General features: G+C 41.5%; 1 protein-coding gene across 11 annotated transcripts in view; it reads right to left on the bottom strand.

The window, feature by feature from the left end:
* The window catches only part of Slc4a4 (solute carrier family 4 (anion exchanger), member 4), a 445,799-nt gene that overhangs the window by 112,325 nt on the left and 308,818 nt on the right, over positions 1–24,656 (bottom strand). For all 11 annotated transcript variants that reach the window (XM_030254704.1, XM_017320995.2, XM_006535136.4 and 8 more), the window contains one exon: positions 4,773–4,930. In XM_030254704.1, coding sequence (XP_030110564.1) covers positions 4,773–4,930 — 158 coding nt within the window. The remainder of the gene's footprint in view (positions 1–4,772; positions 4,931–24,656) is intronic.

The raw sequence follows: 24,656 nt of genomic DNA, 5'->3' as shown, positions 1-24,656 counted from the left end.
CATAGAAGAAAACTGTCTTGACAGTGGCTCCTTTGTTTAGTATATCTGAGCTGTATTTCCATTGTCTGGGCCTTTTTATTGTTTTGGCATATCTAAATATTAACTTTCCAAATAAAACACAATCCCTAACACCTTGCCAGGGCCACTTTGTGTGTCTTCCACCTCTCTCTAATGTCCCCATGTGAATATAGCTTAGAAAAGCTCAGTCTGAAAACTGATTCGTAGATTCACTCTCAGGTTGTACATAAGGCAACCAAACCTAAATGGATATTGTGTTCTCTGTGAGGAAACACTCTTGATCGACAACAGTCTTCAAACATGAAAGTAGGCAGGGAGGAGGTAACTGGGCAAGCGTTATTAACAGAGTAACGAAGCTACTAAGTTAGCACAAGGGCATACATTTTCTATAAAACATTTACTGTGTGGTCTTTGCTCCATAATAACAAAGAAAGAAAGGAAGTAATAAATTAGTGTAGTGATAGCTATAACACATACTAAAACAATAAGTCAGAGTGCAAAAAATTATATTGGCTCAATAACCCGGATGGAAAGGTATCTTGGTTAAGATAAAAAGACATTTCTTCATTATGAAATGTCACCAGGTGCCAAGCAGCAACAACACGGCTAAGAGCAGTTCAGAGATCTACTCCCTGAAAGTACCACAGGAGGAACTCTGGGCATAAGTGTGCATCAGGGTCTCTGTAAGCTAAGAGTTTCACGGGTAGGAACAGAAGGCTGGAGCAGGTTCCAATCCACAGCACCGTTGCAATGCCTATGAGGAGAGGGGAGACCTGAGGAAGCCACAGCTGGGAGCAACCCTGAAAGCCAAACCCTCTCTGCCCAATGCCTACCCCCTGCCCTTTCACCCTCAGAGAAACAAAAGCTGTTACAATTTTTTTTTTTAAAGATTTATTTATTATTATATATAAGTACACTGTAGCTGTCTTCAGACACACCAGAAGAGGGCGTCAGAACTCATTGCAGATGGTTATGAGCCACCATGTGGTTGCTGGGATTTGAACTCGGGACCTTTGAGAAGAGCAGTCAGTGCTCTTAACCGTTGAGCCATCTCTCCAGCCCCTGTTACAATTTTTACAATGGTTCTACATCCTGCCACGCTCAGCTTTCATAATGTGCTGAAATCTTCTTTCACGATACAAGCTGGGTTTTGCCAGTGGACAGATGTTTTTTGTTTTGTTTTGTTTTGTAACCCGGAAGCCTTTCTCTTTATTAACGAATTACTAGTGAGCATTGCATTTGTGTGGCCAGAAGGGAAGAGCCCATGTTGACAACTCAGGAGGGAGAAAAGCGAGCTCATGTTACTGGGTTTCTTCTACTCACGCTCAACTACCGATGCCAGAGTTAGAATTTAGAATGGCTCCTAGTTGTCTCCAGAGTCTCCAGGAGGCCCCTTCCTACTTGTGCGAATTTTGTCAAGTAACTAATTATGCCTACAGAGGATGCCTCTGGCACACTTCACAACAAAAAGAAAGACCAGATGATTCATGTCCAGAATGAGTGAGTGGCCTATACTCTCACATTCTCAAGATGATTATAGACATAACAAGTGCACGATCAGAAAAGGAGTCAGCCTTCCTAAAGCACCCAGTCTGTTTAGAAAGGATGCGTCCCCTGCCTCCTGATAGATCCCAACTATCTCCTGAAAACCCCCAGCATGTACCCATCCCTTACTCCCTTCTCTGGAACAGCGGTGAATCAAACAACCCATTATGCAGCTTTGGAAGATGTAGCTAAGCTGTAGCCTCTACAATAGACTCATGAGGACCCCACACCATCACTGCCACCATACACGCAGTGAAGGACAGACAATCCATAGTGGGAATGCTATCTCAACCCCTCTAATATGCTCTAATGTTTTTAAATAATTAAGTGCAAACTACTTCTTATAGGAAATGTTGAAGAGAAATATTGCACTACTTAAGAATCTAAAGCTCACTGCCTAGCCTTTTACCTTAGATCAAGATCCAAAGGAGACAAACTGGTTTACACTTGTTATTGCTTCTTACCGTCGTCCAAAGTGTCTTCTCTTAACCCATTCTAGATACCTCTCTAAGTTGTCCCTGAATTTTGGTTATAGAGTCAGAAATGTGAAGTTCTACTACTAGCTAATAGCAAATCTTCCCATTGCCTCCATTCCAAGGCTGCTAATAGGTTATAAAATGCATCATATATATAATATATGATTATGTGTGTGTGTGTGTGTGTGTGTGTGTGTGTGCGCGCGCGTGCGTGTGTCACTGGGAGTTTATGTCTGTGACTGGATATATTATATATTATATAATCTATACATATATTTATATACATATATCTGTGACTGGGGATATATATATATGTGTGTGTGACTGGATATAATATATATAATATATATATATCATATATATGTGACTGGATATAATATATTATATATACACTATATAATATGTGTGTGTGTGTGTGTGTGTGTGTGTGTGTGTGTGTGTGTGTAAGAGACTGAGTATAAAGTCAAAGCAAGAAAATTGCCTGCAAAATATTAAAAATACATCCCATCAAGTCACCAGACATCAAAAACTAGTGTGTTTGCTTTGACATGAAAAGCCAGACCCACTCCTACACAGACACCTACCTACCTACTCAGCCATTGACAGCCACAGTGCTATAAGTAGAGGCTGCAATGGACAAATAAGGAAGCCTGTGAGCTGAGCTAGGAAAGAGACCCGAGGGCCAGAATTCTGAGAAGGCCCCCGATAGGAAAGATAGTAAAACTGTTTCCCAGGAAGAGTGATAACAGCACTCATAGCATAAGTCTCCTCTCCATCTAAGGGGAAATCATGGCCATGGAAAGACTTTTTAAGTATGCCCGCAGAGCAACAGAGCAGTGTACAAGTTAAAGCCCATCATGGGGTACAGACTGGGTTGTTCACAGTGACTACACATTCCTCATGCAATTTCTATTATTGGACTTCATAGGATGTCATCACTGTAAATATCCTCATATTTACACGCACATAGACACACACAGACACACACACACAGACACACACACACACACAGAGAGCTAAGGAGCCTCTCTACTGGTGATTACAGTTTACCCTGTCCAGAAGACAGCAAACAGATAAAGTATCTCCTGGAACAATATTAATATCGGAGGGTATATTGTTGAGATTATAGCTCTGAAATCGTTTTATGATATTGAATTACACCTCTTCCCTGCTCTAAAATAAATGGCTTCACTCCTCTCGCTCATCAGATGATACCATATTTCAACTCTAAATTAATACTTTCCTCGGGTGCAGAAGAAAATGAAGAAAAAAATGGGGCAGACAGGAGGGGATGGTAAGAAAGACACACGAATGGTCATTGTTTCCTGCTTCCTGTATGTGTATCACTGCTTAAGCAAAGGGCCTTTAAAATGTTTTTTTATTTGTAGCTTCTACAGAAAAAAAAAAAAAAAAAAAAAAAAGGTAATAAAAATGAAAGCGCAAAAACAGTCTTCTTTAACACTTCTCGGCATGTTTTCTCTTTCAAGCCCTGGTAAAGTTAGTGCAAAGACATAAATAAAGGCACCGGGGCACCGAGCTGGACTCCAGCCATCCTGAGTCAGCGGCTTGCTAGGTGACTGCTCGGACAGAACTGCAAGCCTCTGCCAGAACGGTATAGAAAACACCAATCACAATCAGCCCATTAATTGCACAGTTGTGACTACCTCCTCTCCAATGCTGCATACCCAGGGTCTGTCCCAGGTATTTAAAAAACGATGGGTGGGAGGAAGACTTCCTGATCAGGAAGACTGGCTGAGCTGAAAAGGGCTTTGGGACATTTGCTTCTCATTTTCTTCCTAACCCAGCTGAGAACAAACCTTGAGACTCTTGTCATGGTTGGTTAACCATGCTCAGATCATCTGAGTCTACTCAGAGGGATCTACAGCCCTTCCTGTTCACGTGTAAAAACTTAAAAAGAAAGAAAAAAGAAGTCACCTAACTCTACCCTGGGTCTCTACAGCTAACACATTCCTCCCCCAAATCAGATGGTAATTTCCTGGTGGCAACCTGAAGGTCCAATCCTCTGTAGCCTCGTTCTCAGCACAAGTCTAAGGGGGGGATTAGCATCTCTTCTGCTAATCTTGTGCCTAAGTTGAGCACCCAAGCCACTAAGTACAACTTCAGAGACAGCTGGCAGGATAGCTTCTAGGATGACTTCTAGGGCAAGAACAGTAGAGTGTCACATGATCGTAACATAAGCAACGCTTCCTTTGAAGGCAAACTGGCATGCTTAGTATAAAGGGTATGGTTTTCAGTGCTTAGAGTCATGACCAAGTTTTTACAAAGATGCTCACTTACGTATGTGCATGCATCTCTGTGTTAGTACTTCTACATGTGTGAGCCCAGTCACACTTTCCTGATAAGACGGAGGACATAAAAACATCTACGACCTCTGAACAACTTACTAATTGTTCCATTTTGGACAAGGAATTTAAACTCAGTGTCTGCACACAGCTACTAGAGTTTGCTTACTAAAAGATTTATCATATGATTATAAAGAATAACCCACAAGAAGAAGCCAGCACACATGGGCCAGTCAATCACTATAAAGGCCATTACTATTACTATTCAAGTAACATGTGATTTAAGAGCACACCTGTCGGCCAGCCTCTGTTTCAAATGAAAGCTCTCTGATGCAGAGTGAACCCTCGCTCCACTGATTCTTGGACCTAAGTGGGATGGCATTGTCCTATAAGCACCCTGTGAATTCTAGTGGGAGGGAAAGCAGCTTACCTTGTGGGCACAGGGACCTCAGTCAGGGCACCCAGCATGACAGCCTGCTGTAGGCGAACAAAGGCAATGAAGGGAGTGTCCAAGAAGTCAACCTCCCCAACAAGCACATTGGAAGCTTCCGCATCTCGGGGCAGTTTTTTCATGAATTTATTCTTCAGCTGCATGGGAAGGGCCAAGAAAATATAATTTATTTCAAGAGAAAAATAATAAAATATACCATATACATAACTCCTAGGAAACCTCTGTAAATGAGTCTTTACACAACAGCACTTGGCCAGGCACTTTTGTATTATGACTAGCCATTACAATTATAGTAAACATTTATCTGTCCCTTCAAAAAAAACATACTAAGGGTACAATAGCATATGATACAATATTATTAGTATGCAACCGATCTCCATTAATTGATTTATTTACTCACTCAGTACACTACTGAGAATTTGCTAACAGCAAGAAAATGACCTAAATCACAGGGCTAGCAGAAAGAAAGACTCGTTTCATATCCTGATTAGGGGGATTATTACCTAGGGGGAAATAAAATAAGATTTAAAGTAATGATCAAAACTAAGAAGGAAAATAAGACAGATAAGAAAGTACTATTTTTCAAAGTTGTCAAGGAAGGCGTCTGAGAAACACATTCAACAGTGGAGAAAGGGCACAAGCCATGTGCAAACACCTAGACTGAAACACTGTGCAAGCAAGGGAAAGCCTTTGAACAGCAAGGAGGTTGATGGCTAAAGGAACAGTGAGAAGCCAAGTGTGGGAAGCTAAGACGCAAAGGCAAGACGAAGAGCTGAAGCTTCACGAATGATGGGGACCATGTCATGAGTCCCCAAAGGCCATGGGAAAGAGTTTAAGAAGGTAGGAAGATGTCTGCTACATGATGTGATTGTGACATTGGGGGCTACGAGTATAGAATGCCACAAAACAGAAAATCACAACCCTGAATGTAAACATAGGCTAAGAAAGGCATTAAGACCCATACCCTGGGCCCCTCTGTCCTTCTTAGAAATAGAAGGCATTGTGGGGACAGTGGCAAAGACATGTAAGAAGAGGAAAACCAGGACTTTAGCAAGAGCTAGAGAGGGAAGGCTGAAATGATGACCAGGTATCTGCAGCTGCATCCTAGGCTAGTGGAGGTTGTAAAAAGATAAAACTTAAGAATGGACCATAGAGCCTGGTAGAATAGCCATGCTGGAAAGTCTTGATGAGAATAGGTCCAGTGGACATCAGGGAACAGTGAAGCAACAAGCGGAGACTGGCCACAGAGACTGTAACACTGAGAAATATTGCTAAAAAGAAATGAGAAGTGGAGAGGCAGTAGGAGGGAGTGCAAAACAGGACAGAGTTGAAGAGTGTGTCTATTGCAGCCTCTCAGAAAGTGAGCAGAGAGAGCTAATGGAGGCAGATTGCTGCTACAGGAACTGTAGAGAATAGCTACAAAAATAACTGTGAAGCCAAGCATCCTGCAACTACCAAGCAGGGGTGGCACCCACATCACAGACAGAGGAGTCAACTGGATCCAGGAACACAGCTTAGGGTTTTACCAGGAAAGCAGACTGGATGGGTTTGAATGTGGGTGACTTGAGAGACGAGCTAGGTGGTGGGGAGGGCTTCTAAGGACTCATGGTTTTTGCAGTGAAGCCACAGTGAGCAGGCAGTGAGGGGAGGGAAGTGTTTGGGGGACTAAGGAGAGATGGGAGAGTGTGAACTTGTTTTCTCTCTGAGTGAAGGCTGCAGGACACAGTTGATTTGGAGGTTGGTCTAATAGGCATTGTTCGTTTGTACAATTCAGGGGGGTTGTATCAGGATCAACAAAAGGATAAAGATAAGAACATTACAAGACCATACAAAAGGCATGGCCTTCAGATAAACAATTTTTACCCAATATAGATGCCTCACCCTTCATGTCAAAAGCACCAGTGAGTTTAATCATTTCAGGCACAGATTACTGCTAAGATAGGGAGCAGCAGACTTGGCTCAATATCCCCAATTAGTAAGGAGTCTGGGTCAACATTTTCCTTTCAAACTCCAACTTAAGAGTTTCCTAGCTGGGGAAAACACATGACACAAAAACTGATGTGGAGTTCCCCACAAGCCACCGTCACCTTCCATCCCCACCTGCTTGAGAAGAAGCCTATAAAGTTAGAAAGCCAAAAAGTTAGGGCTAAGATATTAGATAGGAACTAAAATAAATATACACAGGAGACAACGTGGAGTATGCATTCTTAGGTACCAACAACATGGTTACCTCTAGGCAGGATGGACTTTCCCAAAACTTATTATCACTCATCATTCAAGAATCATATTAAAAATTATATTTATAATATGATTCATATTATAAATAGATGTTATATTTATTATTATATATATATAATATATTAAAGCTATATAGAACTAATCATCTTGTTAAATGAAATAAAAACAAATGCTGAATACAAATATCACATTTTCTCTCATATCTCACATGTGCAATCTTCACTTAAATTTTATATACACACATGCATATGTGTGTATATACATATACATGTACATATACATTATACATATACATGAAAGTATAAAGAAGAAGGGGTCTAAGTGGAGGGAAACAGGGACTAAGAGAATGTAACAGGATAAAGACAAATTGCTGCACTTTCTTCTGTCACGTGCACAAATTAGATTTTACGCACATACATACATACATATATATGTGACACACTGATACGAAAGAACAAGGGGAATTGTTTGAATATTGGAAGGAGACAATAGAGGAGGGAGGAACGACAGAGGAAAGTAGTGGGTTGAATATGGACAATGGACAATGACGTGGATCTATGAAAACCTAATGAAACCCCCAGTGTATTTTGTACACTAGGAAAATTAAAAAGGGAAATAAAATTCCCAAAACAGAAACCCTAAAAAAGGTCTATGGCCATGGAGTAGTCAGAATTATTAGTTCATAGGAAGTTAATGGAGGGTTCTCAGTCACACAAAGCAAACTGAAGCATGGATGAGCAGCAAAAGAAGTCCTTGAACACTTTCCAAACGAGACCTTCCTTATGGGCACAGAATGCAGAGTGTACAAGAGCCTGGCTGCACAGTCATTCTCCTCCCTAGATTCCTGACTACCTTAGCCAGGCATGCTGGCTGCCGTCCTCTATGGTGGCTGTACTTACGGGCCTCAAACTCCCAACCAAGAAGCACCCTTCAGAGCCCAGCACAGCCTGTCCTACCACCTCAGCCCCCTTCCTTGGCAACCTCACCAGTCAATTCTGAGTCACACTTACGTTAGATGTGTGGAAATAAGTAAGAGCAGTTCCTTGGGAATAAACTCAATAGCCACTTGACACATAATTCATCTGTAATAAATACTATAAAGGGGAGAAATGGATTTTTGTAGTAATGAAAATCAGATCAATAGAGCATCAAACTGTCCAGAAAAGTTATAGAAGCTTTTAGGGCTCAACCGCAACATCTATGCAGCTCACAAAAATATACAGAATATCCAGTCTACGAAATACCCAGCAGGATCTGCCTAGCTCCGTCCCACTTTCACTGAGATTGCTGTATTCTTACAATTCAGTCCTTAGGTGAATCTTCCCTACCTGAACATAATCCTTGAGTGATTTTGTCAAGTCTCGTGCTTTTAAAATCCATCCACATGCTGATGACTCAAAATACATATCCTAAGCCAGAACCTTGCACAAACCTGAAAGGTCTTCAAATGGATTTCTAACGCACATTTCATTCCACACATCCAAAATGAGCCTTTCTAATGGTGCCCTTCCCCTTGCCATCACCCCATCCCACCTCCTGCGAGTTCTTCTTGCATTCTTTACTGCCTGCTGAACAGCACCTCCATTGCTCCATAGCTCAGACCCAAGGCTATGCTGTCATCTTCAAGCCTTCTCTTCCTTTCATGCCCAGGTCTATTCTGTTAGCAAATCCTGCTAAAACCACAATCACAATCTATCTAGAATCCCACTGTTTCTCATCAAACTCATTGTTACCACCCTGGTCCATGCTGGGATCATTTTCCTTGTGGCACTGTGCCATTTCAGCTGGGCTGCCCTTTCATGAGGTATCACCAAGACAATTATGAAAACTCCCGAGTCCTAGCATCATCCAGAGACCCTGCTCTATGCTCTGATCTCCTTCCATTTTCCTGGCTTTCGCTCTAGCAAACATTCCAGCATCTATGTCCTCACCCATATGCCCCAGGCCTCCTTAGCTGAGGTCCTTCTGTCAAAGCTGCTGTTTTTCTCTACAAGAATGTCTTCAGAGGTCCTTTACTATCTATTAATGGTCACTCTTAGTGGGGAGGCTTTCCCTGCTCATATGAGTTAAGGCACAAACTCCCTCTACACACAAACATTTTTTTCCATTTTTTATTAGGTATTTAGCTCGTTTACATTTCCAATGCTATACCAAAAGTCCCCCATACCCACCCACCCCCACTCCCCTACCCGCCCACTCCCCCTTTTTGGCCCTGGCATTCCCCTGTTCTGGGGCATATAAAGTTTGTGTGTCCAATGGGCCTCTCTTTCCAGTGATGGCCGACTAGGCCATCTTTTGATACATATGCAGCTAGAGTCAAGAGCTCCGGGGTACTGGTTAGTTCATAATGTTGATCCACCTATAGGGTTGCAGATCCCTTTAGCTCCTTGGGTACTTTCTCTAGCTCCTCCATTGGGAGCCCTGTGATCCATCCATTAGCTGACTGTGGGCATCCACTTCTGTGTTTGCTAGGCCCCGGCATAGTCTCACAAGAGACAGCTACATCTGGGTCCTTTCGATAAAATCTTGCTAGTGTATGCAATGGTGTCAGCGTTTGGATGCTGATTATGGGGTGGATCCCTGGATAAGGCAGTCTCTACATGGTCCATCCTTTCATCTCAGCTCCAAACTTTGTCTCTGTAACTCCTTCCAAGGGTGTTTTGTTCCCACTTCTAAGGAGGGGCATAGTGTCCACACTTCAGTCTTCATTTTTCTTGAGTTTCATGTGTTTAGCAAATTGTATCTTATATCTTGGGTATCCTAGGTTTTGGGCTAATATCCACTTATCAGTGAGTACATATTGTGTGAGTTCCTTTGTGAATGTGTTACCTCACTCAGGATGATGCCCTCCAGGTGCATCCATTTGGCTAGGAATTTCATAAATTCATTCTTTTTAATAGCTGAGTAGTACTCCATTGTGTAGATGTACCACATTTTCTGTATCCATTCCTCTGTTGAGGGGCATCTGGGTTCTTTCCAGCTTCTGGCTATTATAAATAAGGTTGCTATGAACATAGTGGAGCATGTGTCCTTTTTACCAGTTGGGGCATCTTCTGGATATATGCCCAGGAGAGGTATTGCTGGATCCTCCGGTAGTACTATGTCCAATTTTCTGAGGAACCGCCAGACAGATTTCCAGAGTGGTTGTACAAGTCTGCAATCCCACCAACAATGGAGGAGTGTTCCTCTTTCACAACATCCTCGCCAGCATCTGCTGTCACCTGAATTTTTGATCTTAGACATTCTGACTGATGTGAGGTGGAATCTCAGGGTTGTTTTGATTTGCATTTCCCTGATGATTAAGGATGTTGAACATTTTTCAGGTGCTTCTCTGCCATTTGGTATTCCTCAGGTGAGAATTCTTTGTTCAGTTCTGAGCCCCATTTTTTAATGGGGTTATTTGATTTTCTGAAGTCCACCTTCTTGAGTTCTTTATATATGTTGGATATTAGTCCCCTATCTGATTTAGGATAGGTAAAGATCCTTTCCCAATCTGTTGGTGGTCTCTTTGTCTTATTGACGGTGTCTTTTGCCTTGCAGAAACTTTGGAGTTTCATTAGGTCCCATTTGTCAATTCTCGATCTTACAGCACAAGCCATTGCTGTTCTGGTCAGGAATTTTTCCCCTGTGCCCATATCTTCAAGGCTTTTCCTCACTTTCTCCTCTATAAGTTTCAGTGTCTCTGGTTTTATGTGAAGTTCTTTGATCCATTTAGATTTGACCTTAGTACAAGGAGATAAGTATGGATCGATTCGCATTCTTCTACATGATAACAACCAGTTGTGCCAGCACCAATTGTTGAAAATGCTGTCTTTCTTCCACTGGATGGTTTTAGCTCCCTTGTCGAAGATCAAGTGACCATAGGTGTGTGGGTTCATTTCTGGGTCTTCAATTCTATTCCATTGGTCTACTTGTCTGTCTCTATACCAGTACCATGCAGTTTTTACCACAATTGCTCTGTAGTAAAGCTTTAGGTCAGGCATGGTGATTCCACCAGAGGTTCTTTTATCCTTGAGAAGAGTTTTTGCTATCCTAGGTTTTTTGTTATTCCAGATGAATTTGCAAATTGCTCCTTCAAATTCGTTGAAGAATTGAGTTGGAATTTTGATGGGGATTGCATTGAATCTGTAGATTGCTTTTGGCAAGATAGCCATTTTTACAATGTTGATCCTGCCAATCCATGAGCATGGGAGATCTTTCCATCTTCTGAGATCTTCTTTAATTTCTTTCTTCAGAGACTTGAAGTTTTTATCATACAGATCTTTCACTTCCTTAGTTAGAATCACGCCGAGATATTTTATATTATTTGTGACTATTGAGAAGGGTGTTGTTTCCCTAATTTCTTTCTCAGCCTGTTTATTCTTTGTGTAGAGAAAGGCCATTGACTTGTTTGAGTTAATTTTATATCCAGCTACTTCACCGAAGCTGTTTATTAGGTTTAGGAGTTCTCTGGTGGAATTTTTAGGGTCACTTATATATACTATCATATCATCTGCAAAAAGTGATATTTTGACTTCCTCCTTTCCAATTTGTATCCCCTTGATCTCCTTTTGTTGTCGAATTGCTCTGGCTAATACTTCAAGTACTATGTTGAAAAGGTAGGGAGAAAGTGGGCAGCCTTGTCTAGTCCCTGATTTTAGTGGGATTGCTTCCAGCTTCTCTCCATTTACTTTGATGTTGGCTACTGGTTTGCTGTAGATTGCTTTTATCATGTTTAGGTATGGGCCTTGAATTCCTGATCTTTCCAGAACTTTTATCATGAATGGGTGTTGGATCTTGTCAAATGCTTTTTCTGCATCTAACGAGATGATCATGTAGTTTTTGTCTTTGAGTTTGTTTATATAGTGGATTACATTGATGGATTTTCGTATATTAAACCATCCCTGCATCCCTGGAATAAAACCTACTTGGTCAGGATGGATGATTGCTTTAACGTGTTCTTGGATTCGGTTAGCGAGAATTTTATTGAGGATTTTTGCATCGATATTCATAAGAGAAATTGGTCTGAAGTTCTCTTTGTTGGATCTTTCTGTGGTTTAGGTATCAGAGTAATAGTGGCTTCATAAAATGAGTTGGGTAGAGTAATTTCTACTTCTATCTTGTGAAAAAGTTTGTGCAGAACTGGAATTAGATCTTCTTTGAAGGTCTGATAGAACTCTGCACTAAACCCGTCTGGTCCTGGGCTTTTTTTGGCTGGGAGACTATTTATAACTGCTTCTATTTTTTTAGGGGATATGGGACTGTTTAGAAGGTCAACTTGATCCTGATTCAACTTTCGTACCTGGTATCTGTCCAGAAATTTGTCCATTTCGTCCAGGTTTTCCAGTTTTGTTGAGTATAGCCTTTTGTAGAAGGATCTGATGGTGTTTTGGATTTCTTCAGGATCTGTTGTTATGTCTCCCTTTTCAGTTCTGATTTTGTTAATTAGGATTTTGTCTCTGTGCCCTCTAGTGAGTCTAGCTAAGGGTTTATCTATCTTGTTGATTTTCTCAAAGAACCAACTCCGCGTTTGGTTAATTCTTTGAACAGTTCTTCTTGTTTCCACTTGGTTGATTTCACCCCTGAGTTTGATTATTTCCTGCCGTCTACTCCTCTTGGGTGAATTTGCTTCCTTTTTTTCTAGAGCTTTTAGATGTGTTGTCAAGCTGTTAGTATGTGCTCTCTCCCGTTTCTTCATGGAGGAACTCAGAGCTATGAGTTTCCCTCTTAGAAATGCTTTCATTGTGTCCCAAAGGTTTGGGTACGTTGTAGCTTCATTTTCATTAAACTCTAAAAAGTCTTTAATTTCTTTCTTTATTCCTTCCTTGACCAAGGTATCATTGAGAAGAGTGTTGTTCAGTTTCCACGTGAGTGTTGGCTTTCTGTTATTTTTTTTGTTATTGAAGATCAGCCTTAGTGCATGGTGATCTGATAGGATACATGGGACAATTTCAATATTTTTGAATCTGTTGAGGCCTGTTTTGTGACCTATTATGTGCTCAATTTTGGAGAAGGTACCATGAGGTGCTGAGAAGAAGGTATATCCTTTTGTTTTAGGATAAAATGTTCTGTAAATATCTGTCAGATCCATTTGTTTCATCACTTCTCTTAGTTTCAGTGTGTCCCTGTTTAGTTTCTGTTTCCATGATCTGTCCATTGGTGAAAGTGGTGTGTTGAAGTCTCCCACTATTATTGTGTGAGGTGCAATGTGTGCTTTGAGCTTTACTAAAGTTTTTTTAATGAATGTGGCTGCCCTTGTATTTGGAGCATAGATATTCAGAATTGAGAGTTCCTCTTGGAGGATTTTACCTTTGATGAGAACGAAGCGCCCCTCCTTGTCTTTTTTGATGACTTTGGGTTGGAAGTCAATCTTATCAGATATTAGGATGGCTACTCCAGCTTGTTTCTTCATACCATTTGCTTGGAAAATTGTTTTCCAGCCTTTTATTCTGAGGTAGTGTCTATCTTTTTCTCTGAGATGTGTCTCCTGTAAACAGCAAAATGTTGGGTCTTGTTTGTGTAGCCAGTTTGTTAGTCTATGTCTTTTTATTGGGGAGTTGAGACCATTGATGTTAAGAGATATTAAGGAAAAGTAATTGTTGCTTCCTGTTATTTTTGTTGTTAAAGTTGGCATTCTGTTCTTGTGGCTGTCTTCTTTTAGGTTTGTTGAGGGATTACCTTCTTGTTTTTTCTAGGGCATTGTTCCCGTTCTTGTATTGGTTTTTTTCTGTTATTAACCTTTGAAGGGCTGGATTCGTGGAGAGATAATGTGTGAATTTGGTTTTGTCGTGGAATACTTTGGTTTCTCCATCTATGGTAATTGAGAGTTTGGCTGGGTATAGTAGCCTGGGCTGGAATTTGTGTTCTCTTAGTGTCTGTATAACATCTGTCCAGGATCTTCTGGCTTTCATAGTCTCTGGTGAAAAATCTGGTGTAATTCTGATAGGCTTGCCTTTGTATGTTACTTGACCTTTTTCCCTTACTGCTTTTAGTATTCTATCTTTATTTAGTGCATTTGTTGTTCTGATTATTATGTGTCGGGAGGAATTTCTTTTCTGGTCCAGTCTATTTGGAGTTCTGTAGGCTTCTTGTATGTTCATAGGCATCTCTTTCTTTAGATTTGGGAAGTTTTCTTTAATAATTTTGTTGAAGATGTTTGCTGGTCCTTTGATTTGAAAATCTTCATTCTCATCCACTCCTATTATCCGTAGGTTTGGTCTTCTCATTGTGTCCTGGATTTCCTGGATATTTTGAGTTAGGATCTTTTTGCATTTTCCATTTTCTTTGATTGTTGTGCCGATGTTCTCTATGGAATCTTCTGCACCTGAGATTCTCTCTTCCATCTCTTGTATTCTGTTGCTGATGCTCAAATCTACGGTTCCAGATTTCTTTCCTAGGGTTTCTATCTCCAGTGTTGCCTCACTTTGAGTTTTCTTTATTGTGTCTACTTCCCTTTTTAGGTCTAGTATGGTTTTGTTCATTTCCATCACCTGTTTGTATGTTTTTTCCTCTTTTTCTGTAAGGACTTCTACCTGTTTGATTGTGTTTTCCTGTTTTTCTTTAAGGACTTGTAACTCTTTAGCAGTGTTCTCCTGTATTTCTTTAAGTGATTTATTAAAGTCCTTCTTGATGTCCTCTACCATCATCATGAGATATGCTTTTAAATCTAGGTCTAGGTTTTCGGGTGTGTTGGGGTGCCCTGGACTGGGCGAAGTGGGAGTGCTGGGTTCTGATGATGGTGAGTGGTCTTGGTTCCTGTTAGTAGGATTCCTACGTTTACCTTTCGCCATCTGGTAATCTCTGGAGTTAGTAGTTATAGTTGACTCTGTTTAGAAATTGTTCTTCTGGTGATTCTGTTACTGTCTCTCAGCAGACCTGGGAGACAGATTCTCTCCTCTGAGTTTCAGTGCTCAGAGCACTCTCTGCTGGCAAGCTCTCTTACAGGGAAGGTGCGCAGATATCTTGTTTTTGGACCTCCTCCTGGTCGAAGAAGAAGGCCCAAAACAGGGCCTCTCTCAGAAGCTGTGTTGCTTTGGCAGTTCCCAGAAGCTGTCAGCTTCTGTGGTGCAGACTCTCACCTGTGCAGACTAATTTCCTGGGTCCTGCGGAGTCCCGGAACCCAGATGGCGACCGTTGCTGCTGAGGCTGAGGCCGCCTCCCGAGCCAAGCGGACACCTGTCCTCTGGTCCGGACGGTGGCCGGCTGTCTGCGGCCCGCCAAGGGTGCTGCCTCAGCGGCTCTGTGCTTCTGCCCGTCCCAGAAGCTGTCTGGTTCACTGGCGCACCCTCTAACCTGTTCAGACTAATTTCCTAAGTTCTGCTGAGTCCCACACAAACATTTTTCACACCTCTCTTCTACCTTGGGTTTTGTTCCTTGCCTGTATCTTCCATCACATACGCCATATGGACCTCTTATCTTCACTACCTATCTCCTTGCCCCAATATAAGCTCCCTATACGTAAAGAAGTCATCTAATGTGCTCAGTATTGGGTTCCTTGCGTCTCTGAGAGTGCTGCTGAGAAGACAGGTTAATAATAGTTGAATGAATGAATGGCAATTATTATCTCTACTTTTCTCTGCAAGATTTCCTCTCCTTTTATCTTTTAAACTTTTTTCTATTTTTATGTGCATGCATGTATGTGGCTTTTCCCACATGCATATGATCAGATACAGGTGTTTGGAGGCTCCAGGGCTTGGGAATCCTCCTTGCTTGCTTTTACACACGACCCAATCAAGTGTCTCCCTCAATTGGGTCTTTCTGTAAAATGTAGAGCTTGTCAACATGGCTAGTGTCACTTGCCAACTTCCTCTGGTAATGCCCTACTTCAGCCTGCCAGGGTGGGATGATAGGTGAGGGCTATCACACCCTCCTCCTCACTTCATAACTCTTGTCCTCCTGCTTCTAAAAGAATGTCTAACCAACCCATCCACCTAGCCCTCCTCTTTCTTTAAAGAAGCCATTCATGTCCCTATCCACGTGCGTAAGTAAAAGACCTAGACATGGCCCACTGTTAGTAAATTCCTTTCCTAACAAGAAAGATTGAAACAAAAGATATAGACAGGACTCATATGAAAGAACAATTTTTTTTTGTTTAAAAAAAAAACAAACTTGAATTCATATGTATAAAAAACAATCTCCTCCCAATCAGTAGCAGTCATTCCCGCCAAGGCTGGAAGGAATGTCTCGGGACTATTATACCAGGGAAGAATGAGGTCAGAACCCAAAGCCAAACAAAAGCAGGAGAGAAAGTGGGCAGAGAGGGATGATCGAGGCCCTAGTCCCAGCTGCACATGCATCCTGAGGCCCCTCTAAGAAGTCTGCCCCAGTTAAGGAAAACGGTGCATGCTCTTCAGGCTTAAAGCAGTTTGGAGTGTGTTCCTATTCACCGCAGAGCCCAGCTACAACACTGTATTTGAAGATGACTTGAGGAGCATCAGGTTCAATAAAGCTGAATATGTAAGCATCTGCACTTGGTCCATTCTCAAAGCCTTTAATAAGCCCGTATGCCCCAGAATGCTTCATCTCCCGCCGGAAGAAGAGGTCCATTATGGTATGAGATCTGATCACAGACTGTTGCTTTGGATAGACAGATTTTCCTCTTTCATCTAATCCCACGCTCTTTGACAAAATGTATAGGGGCCTACAGTGTTCAAGGTCTAGCTAGGGGCACTGTGAAGAACAGACAAGCCCCGAGCTTCACAGTGCAGCCCGGAGAAGCAAATTCAGAAATAGCTGTCACAAAAGAAGACACATAAATATCATGAAAGTCACATTGTACAGTGAGAGGTCACAAAGCACAGAAAGTGTACCCAGTAACAGGGTTCGGGGAAGGAGACTGTGTGAGAGTTCAAAAACCCACCCCACAACATTGGCTTATCAGAGACTGATTCATTCGTTACTTTTGTAAGGGATGGAACAATAGCCCATACAGGAAAATACAACGACTATAATACAAACACCACCAATTCTGGGCTTACACAATAAACTTTGAACAATCATAAAATACTAAGAGAAAATTGTACAGATTAAAGAGGGAGACACAACAAAAGTCAACAGCAGATCACGAGAATAAGAACAAAATCCAAGGCCGATAAATCTGCCTGAAAGTCTCCCAATAAAATCATCTGGTTTGAATTCCAAAGATACAGTGTGACACATCCCTTCCTCTGAGATCTTGAGTTGTTTCTCCCAGGGAAGCTCTGGCTGGATAGTATGTAGGGTCGAATACAAGAACACACACAGTGCAGAGAAATCCCTTCAGCCAACCTTGACTTCAGAGAAAGGGATTTCAAGCAGCTGTCTTTGGAGCTACAATCACTGAAATATACTTTGGCTAGCTCAGCAATTTCATCACTTTTTTTTCCCTTTTGGCTTTTTTACCAGAGTTTAATACAAGCTGTGCATCCAGATGTGCAGATTTTGAGATCTGTTCTAATGTATCCTTTCCTCCAGACTAAGACCTTTCTCTAATTTCTGAGATGCACGCAGCCTGTCCTGTATGAGCATTTGCTCTTACAGAGTCTTGAGCATCCTTCCTTTTAGGGTGCCTTGCTATGAGCCTAGGGAGTGTGGCACAGGTCTGTGAGGCAACTAGAAACTCTAAATAGATAAAGCAGAAGAAAGAGTAGAGGAGGAGGAATTCTGGTTGTGTTCCAAGATGAGAAAGTTGTTCATCCACGAGTGTCAATATTCTGTAGCTCACGGAATCAATCTTTTTCATTCCCCACTTAGATCTTAAGCTCTCCTGCCCTCTTGCAAGGAAAGTAGTTTGAATAGTTAAGGTTTCACAGATAGGTCCCACCACAATATGATGTCTACTTAATCATAACTAGTGAAACCACTGATGGCATGGCAGGCCCTCATGCCCACCATGTCACCCCACATATCCCTAACAAAAATCGCCATTGAGGAAACCTGACCTACCATACCCCTCTGAAAGTGGCAGGTATTAAAACTTTCTTTCCCTCCCCTTTGTTATTATTGCATTAAAATAATTATATCCAGTAAAGTATGCTTCTCCACTTATCCATCTCCATGTCTACATACTACAATAGTCCTGTCTACCTAAGCACATTATTCTTGGAATTGTTTTTCTGTCCTCTTTTTCTTATTTTTGGGTAGGGTCTGGTCTACTTTTGGGAATTTCCAGATGCTAGTCTTCCCCACACAAAATCATCTGGCAAGCTTGGTGTTGTCATCAGTTTCCCTGGTACCATACCCTTCCCTGCAGAGGATTTCTGGGCAGGGGTCACGTGGTTACCATGGCTACTGATTTGCTCCTGATTTTCTCCACTTGCCATACTGTCATAGCATATGTGTTAGAAGTACCTCCTTTCAACCTCAAAAGGCTCTTGCTTTAAAAGATAAGTTATATAATGCCTTCACATCTGAATCTCACTGGGATTTTAAAGAAAGCTTAACATACTATGTTATATTATAATTGCCTGTTATAGAAACTTAACATTTAAGAAATATGAAAGTGTGGGGGGGAAGCCTAGGTAAAATAGCCATTTGATCAGTTGTACTCCCTGAGAGTGTATCTATTCACTTACTCTATGCAAACAGTGTTACTTGTTATAACAACAACAAAAAAAAAAAAAAAAAAAAAAAAAAAAAAAAAACAACCCTACAGCCCAATCTTCTCATAGTGCTGGGCCTCTGCCCATTGCCTTCTGTGTGCATCAAGAGAAACAGCTAGATGAGAGTTTGCCAAGTGAATGGGAATTTTTTTCTAATGTGAGCTTCCTGGTGCCCTAAAGACAATGGCAACAGAAACTACTTTGTCATAAAACAAGGCAACAGTCTGGGAAGAAGAGACTCAGCATATTCATACACGTGACTGATTAGCAGACTCTGTGTCAGAGGCTCAGTTATACGTCTCTGTCATAATAGTCGCCTATGAACCTATGAATTCTCATCATTTAGATTCTGTATAGATGCTGGAAGCTGGCAGGTGTATGCTTGATTAATTAATTACACAGAGTCATGGCTTCCAGTCAGTGTGAATCCAACTCAATACTTCCATGGTACATCTTCACCCTCCATGTCAACCAATAGCAAAATAAATACTATCCTGAAGGGAGAAAGCATTATCCGTAATAGCAAATTCTCTTCACGGTGGTATTTAGTCAAAAATTATCAGCAAGAGAAACAAACACAAACTAGCCACAACCTTAAAGCAGAGGCAGACAGCAAAGCTATTAAACACGAGCTTCACAAAGACTTCATGACATTTTAGTATATTTGTTATAAGATGTGGGACTTCAGTGCAATCTATCCTAAAGGCAAAACATTCTTCTTGCCGATTAAAAGATATCATTGGATTATTAAACACAACATCCCTATAGCCTAGATGCACATATTCAAACATATTCAAATGCAGCCAAACCTGTGCAGTCACTAAAACTTGTGGCCTTAACTACAAGCCTTATAAAAGAAAGGCTAAAGATCTATGTGTACACATCAAGAAGAATAAAATAATATGGGAGAGTTTGGGTGTGTCGCTCAAAGATAGGGCATATGCCTAGTGTGCACAAGGCTCTGGACAGGCCACACACACCCCAACACACACAGAACTAATAAATGAAACAAACAAAATAGTATATAAACTCCAGACAGGGCCAGAGATATAATAGTTAAGAAATCCATACAATGGAAAACCAGCAAGCACAAAGCCTAGCAGTTATACTTTATGATTGACAGGTATTGTCTTTCCTAGCTAACCTATCTAGAAAGGTAAAACAAGCTGTTTCTTGAAAGTCCATAAACTCTCCCTTTGCTTACAATGTTACTGGTGCTTACCATCTATGATGTGGTCTGAGATTTCAAAAATACACACAGTTTGAGAGTGCATATAAAGCCCTTAAGACGAGACACCAGAAGGCTCTGCAGTTCTGCTTTACTTTGTAAAACACTTTTCAACTTTTTTCTGTTTTTAAGAAATACAACTTCAAAGTGAAAACAATTGCCTGGAGGTAGAAATTTGATTTTTACAATCTTTCATTTCCAGATTTAGACATCTCACCGGCATTAATGCAAATGAGCCCACCAAGCAGCATGTTTGCGAATTGCCATCAAGCTAAATATAACAGTAAGTGGGGCTAATTTCCTAAGGAGGATGAAATTTCAAGCAATGACTTCCTTTAAGAATCTAAATCTCTAAGCCACATTTTGTGTCTATTATAAAAAAGAAAGTTAAAAAAAAAAAACCCATAACACGGTTAAACACGAATTTAGCTCTTAGTAATTTTAAAGTGTGTTCATGTATGCAACTTTAATTGAATTCTTATACCTAACTTATGAAAACTGCATCCTACCATGTTAAGGATGAGGGAAACTCATTCCAAAGATGTAAAGGTCTCCACTAAAGTCACTGAGCTCAGGACGAGGCCAGGTCTTGAACAGAGACCATCTGCCCAGGTCATGGCCCTGTGAAATGCTCACAGTCTCACAAACACATTTGATTACCTCAATTTTAGAAGCTCTTGACCTAAAAATCTCTGAGCCTTTCATGTAGCGAATCTGAGTTGAAACATCTGCACAAATAACCTTTAAAAATTAGGGTGAGCACATTTAAAAATATTAATAGTATTTATCTGCATGAAATAAACTGCATGGCTCAGAGAAAGAAGCGGAGGTGAAGAAAGCCAGGATACAGGCAGGAGCACTCGGAAAGGCTTAAAGCAAAGGAACCTGCAAACTCCAGGCACTGAATTGGGGAATTTTTTTAAAAGTTCTTCCCCTCTACCAATTGCAAGTATTGATCACCCACTCCATGTATCAAGGAAGGAGACTTAAAATACTTGTACTATGTGGTAATGAGTCCCCACTGCCTGAATGTCTTGTCTTCTTATACATACAGGGCTCCAATTACACCTTCTCACTCTGGCCTGGCCCCTCCCCTGACATTCCTTACCCTGTCCTCTGTCATTGCACTTGGCACAAGGCATCACTGACAGACTGTCAGAGACTCTCATTAGACCACAAGTAAAGAAGGTAGTCAAGTTATCTGTTTTGTTAAAAATCATGTATTATTCAACTTTGCTTCCTGGTGCCATCACTGTCTGAGTCAAACATTTAATACTGAACCCCTTGTTAATTAATTCATCCTATGTTATAGCGCCAGAATCCTCTGCAGGGGTGAGTGTGGAAGGGGAACCCCCCATGGAAGGTGTCCTCCTGGCTGCTACAAACCACAGAGAGTTGGGTCTTCAGTAAGTAAGTGAAGGTATTCCGTTGTTCCAGAACAGGTAAGCGCACATTGCCAACCAACATGTTCCAACATCTTTCTCTAATCCCTGCAGAGACACTTGAGAGTGCTGTCCTTGGCTAGAGATTTCTCTACAAGCTTTTAACATTCCTGCCTTTGGAGCTGAGCTGCACAACAATTTCCTTCCTCACCTAAGACTTAAATATTATATTAGTAAGATGGAAAATGTGCCTTTATTACCAAAAGAAACAAAGGGCTCCAGTGATTATTTTTGTTAGTGATGGTAATGATGATATGGATGACTAAGACTTTCTTACCAGTGATCGATCACTGGCCATGCACTGAGCCAGGAATGTTTTGTGCTTCATGACAAATTCTCACATTTTCTTAAATAAGCTATCATGATCTGGCTCCATTTGCCCCTTAAGAAAGTGAGGTCTACAGATTACGATAACACGCATGAGATCAGGGAAGGAGAAACGGCTGGGAGCACTCACACCAAAGGCTGCTGATGACTGTCTAAGCTTCCACAGTGGCCTGGGGACTGTTAACCGTTCTTCAGAATGTAAATGGAGAAGAAGAAGTCTTGTTTTGTAATGAGACGGAGCTGACAACAAATCCGGACTCTTCCCCCACACAAGCCATGAGACCTTGGGCAAACTGCTGCATTTCTTCAAGCTGAGTGTTCTCATTTGTGAAATGGGGATCACAAAAGACTACATCGTAGAGCTGTTAAGAGGAGTGAAAGGGGTCGTGCTTGAACGCCCATGCACAGGAAATTTATTGGGTGAAGGAATACAGAAGCTCTGAATCAAGAGAGCCTCAGCAGTGCCTGGAGAGTGGGAACATATTACAGAGAAAGCGAAGCCTAGGTAGAGGAAAGATGGGGCAGAAAGAGCCGTGACTGGAGCACAGCGTAGGGAATCCTAATGGTCCTCAGGAGCAAAGGCAAACACTGCAGCAGCACTGGCAAGTAACAGACTCTTTGCTGAGGTTCTGACGAGCGCTCAACATACCTGTGCCCTTAGTTAACCTACAGAACGGTCGCTAATAAAACCAGAGGTAGCTGCTGTATTTAGCTTCTTCATCTGCAGACAACACTGACCAATCACATATTATGCGACTATGGAAAAGCTCCCAGGATTGTGCCTGAGTTAGCAAAGTAGATATTCAATAAATGGTGACATTTCTTTTGTTTGTTTGCTTGTTTGTTTTTATTAGGTATTTTCTTCATTTACATTTACAATGCTATCCCAAAAGTCCTCCATACCCCCCCCCACTCCCCTACCCACCCACTTCTCGGCAATGGTGATGTTTCTTAATATAACCCTCAAAAAAAAATCAGAAAGAAATGATGGGGAAAATTCCCTTTCTTTCCCAAAGGAATAAAATAAACTGCTGCTTACATACCTCTACTTTAAATTCAAACATAACCTTCCAAATCTTGAAGGAAAAACTCTTCCCTCAGTTTGGAGCTTAGATTTAAAGATGTGTAACCACAGTACGGAGACTCCCCAGGGGACTTAATCATGCCAAATGTATAACCTCAGGAGCTTTGACTTCGAGACTATTGTAGAGATTCGCCCACAATGAAGCTGCAGTATCAGATGGACCCAGGGCTGAGGTGAGCGTGGGTGATTCAATGCAACTACTGTATAAAATAAATATAATTCCACATGGTGTCTGCACCATTGTATTTATCTGAAATCCCTCAGAATGACATTCTTGTCCTTGAACAACTGTGCTGAGCAAAGGGGGGGGGGGGATCCTTTATGTCTAATTCTGGATCTACCTATTAATATCTAAAAGGCAGAGCGTGGTAAGAGTCTTCTTGCTTCCACCCCCAAGAGAAAGATTTTAAGCATAAGGTTCCTTTCATTTCCCGGCAACCTCTAGCTGCCCACAAAGGGAGAAAGGTTGCATAGGGAACAACCAGATGAAGTCAAAACAAACAAACAAACACAATTAGCATTGTGGGGTTAGTGACTTTAAGAGAAAATTATAGTTTAAGAAGTGTTTTTCCATGTATTCTTCTCTGCACACATCCCAGCCGGGGTAACTAAGAAAATGCACAGACTATTCTCTCAAAAACAAGAAGTTTCCAGGCACGAGGGGTGGGAGGGTGTACTCATCAGAGGTAACGTAGGCAACCAAGAGTTTGAACGTTAATGATTTTGTAAAACAAACACCCATGCAGAATGCTTTTCTTGTGAAGAAACCCGAAAAGCGCTGTCCCCCACATCCCACCTAACCTTGACTGATCCCAGTGCAGCCCAGGAATCCAGCAAAGCTGTGTCCAGAGCCTCATAGAAACTTCAGAGCTGATGCTTCAGACCTCACAACTAGTATTTCACGTCTCTTCCCTTGCAGAGAACAAAAATAGCTTTAGTTGATAACTTGGGGTCTTGATGAGGTTGCAGGGAGTTCATGGGCACCTTCAAGTTACATGCAATCTTTGAGCCTTCATCACATTGCACATTTGTAATTGAAGAGGTTCACAGATTTTCCTCACAAACTCAAATGAATCCTTGACATAGAGAAACCTTAAATACCAAAGCATTGGCCTTCCAACTGAAAACATGCTCTCTGAAAGCCAAAACTGTTCCTCTCCAAGGCTGAGTACTATATACACTCCAATCTGTAAGAGTTTTATACCTCATGGGATGGAAAATGTGTGACTTTTAAGCAATGGGGGATGGAAACCACAGAACACTGTGGGCTGGAAACCCTCCCTCTGTCCTCCAGATGTGTCAATGGCAAGAGCATCTTTCTCAGCTACCTCCCACTCAGAGGATTCTGGAACTGGAAAGGACCTGGCTTTCTCCTGTGAACCAGAGAAAGCTAAAGCCATGTTCTCCAAGGTTACACTCCCAGAAGAGCAGACATACCATTCTTGAGTATGCCTTGAATACAGGCATACTCTCTTAAGTCCATCTCCATTCCTTTCTCACGCCACTGGGAGAGAAAACAACTGAAATGATAACCTACTAAAATGCTGTTTAAAAGATGTCACAAGTGCTAAACTATCGAAGTAAATCCAGCCATCAAGTCACAAGTGGCAATAAAAATGCTGCCAGGCTGACAAGTCTACCTAACTCCTAAAGTGTGTGTGAATGGGCTCCAGGACCTAGACTCCAGTCTAATAAGAACTTGTCAATCAAAGTCTATCTGTGGTTATGGAGGTTGGGGTGGAGTGAAGGCAGAGGTGAGGGTGAGGGGTAAGCAGAAGAAAAATCATACTTATCTATTGATTTCCAAATGGGTACTACCCGTTCTCTGAGAATTCAATATTACCCTATGGAAGCACTGAGCCAGTCCTTCCATGGCTTGGATGTACAAGCGACCATATGGCCCTAGAACAGCATGTGAAACAGGCAGCTGTATGGCTGTAATTAAATCTGTAGTAGTCAAGCAATTATTTATTCAGTAGGTTTTTT

Source organism: Mus musculus, chromosome 5 (genome assembly GCF_000001635.26).
Source record: "Mus musculus strain C57BL/6J chromosome 5, GRCm38.p6 C57BL/6J".
Taxonomy (NCBI): domain Eukaryota; kingdom Metazoa; phylum Chordata; class Mammalia; order Rodentia; family Muridae; genus Mus; species Mus musculus.
Note: the sequence above shows the minus strand (reverse complement) of the source record. Positions and strands in the feature narration are given on the sequence as shown.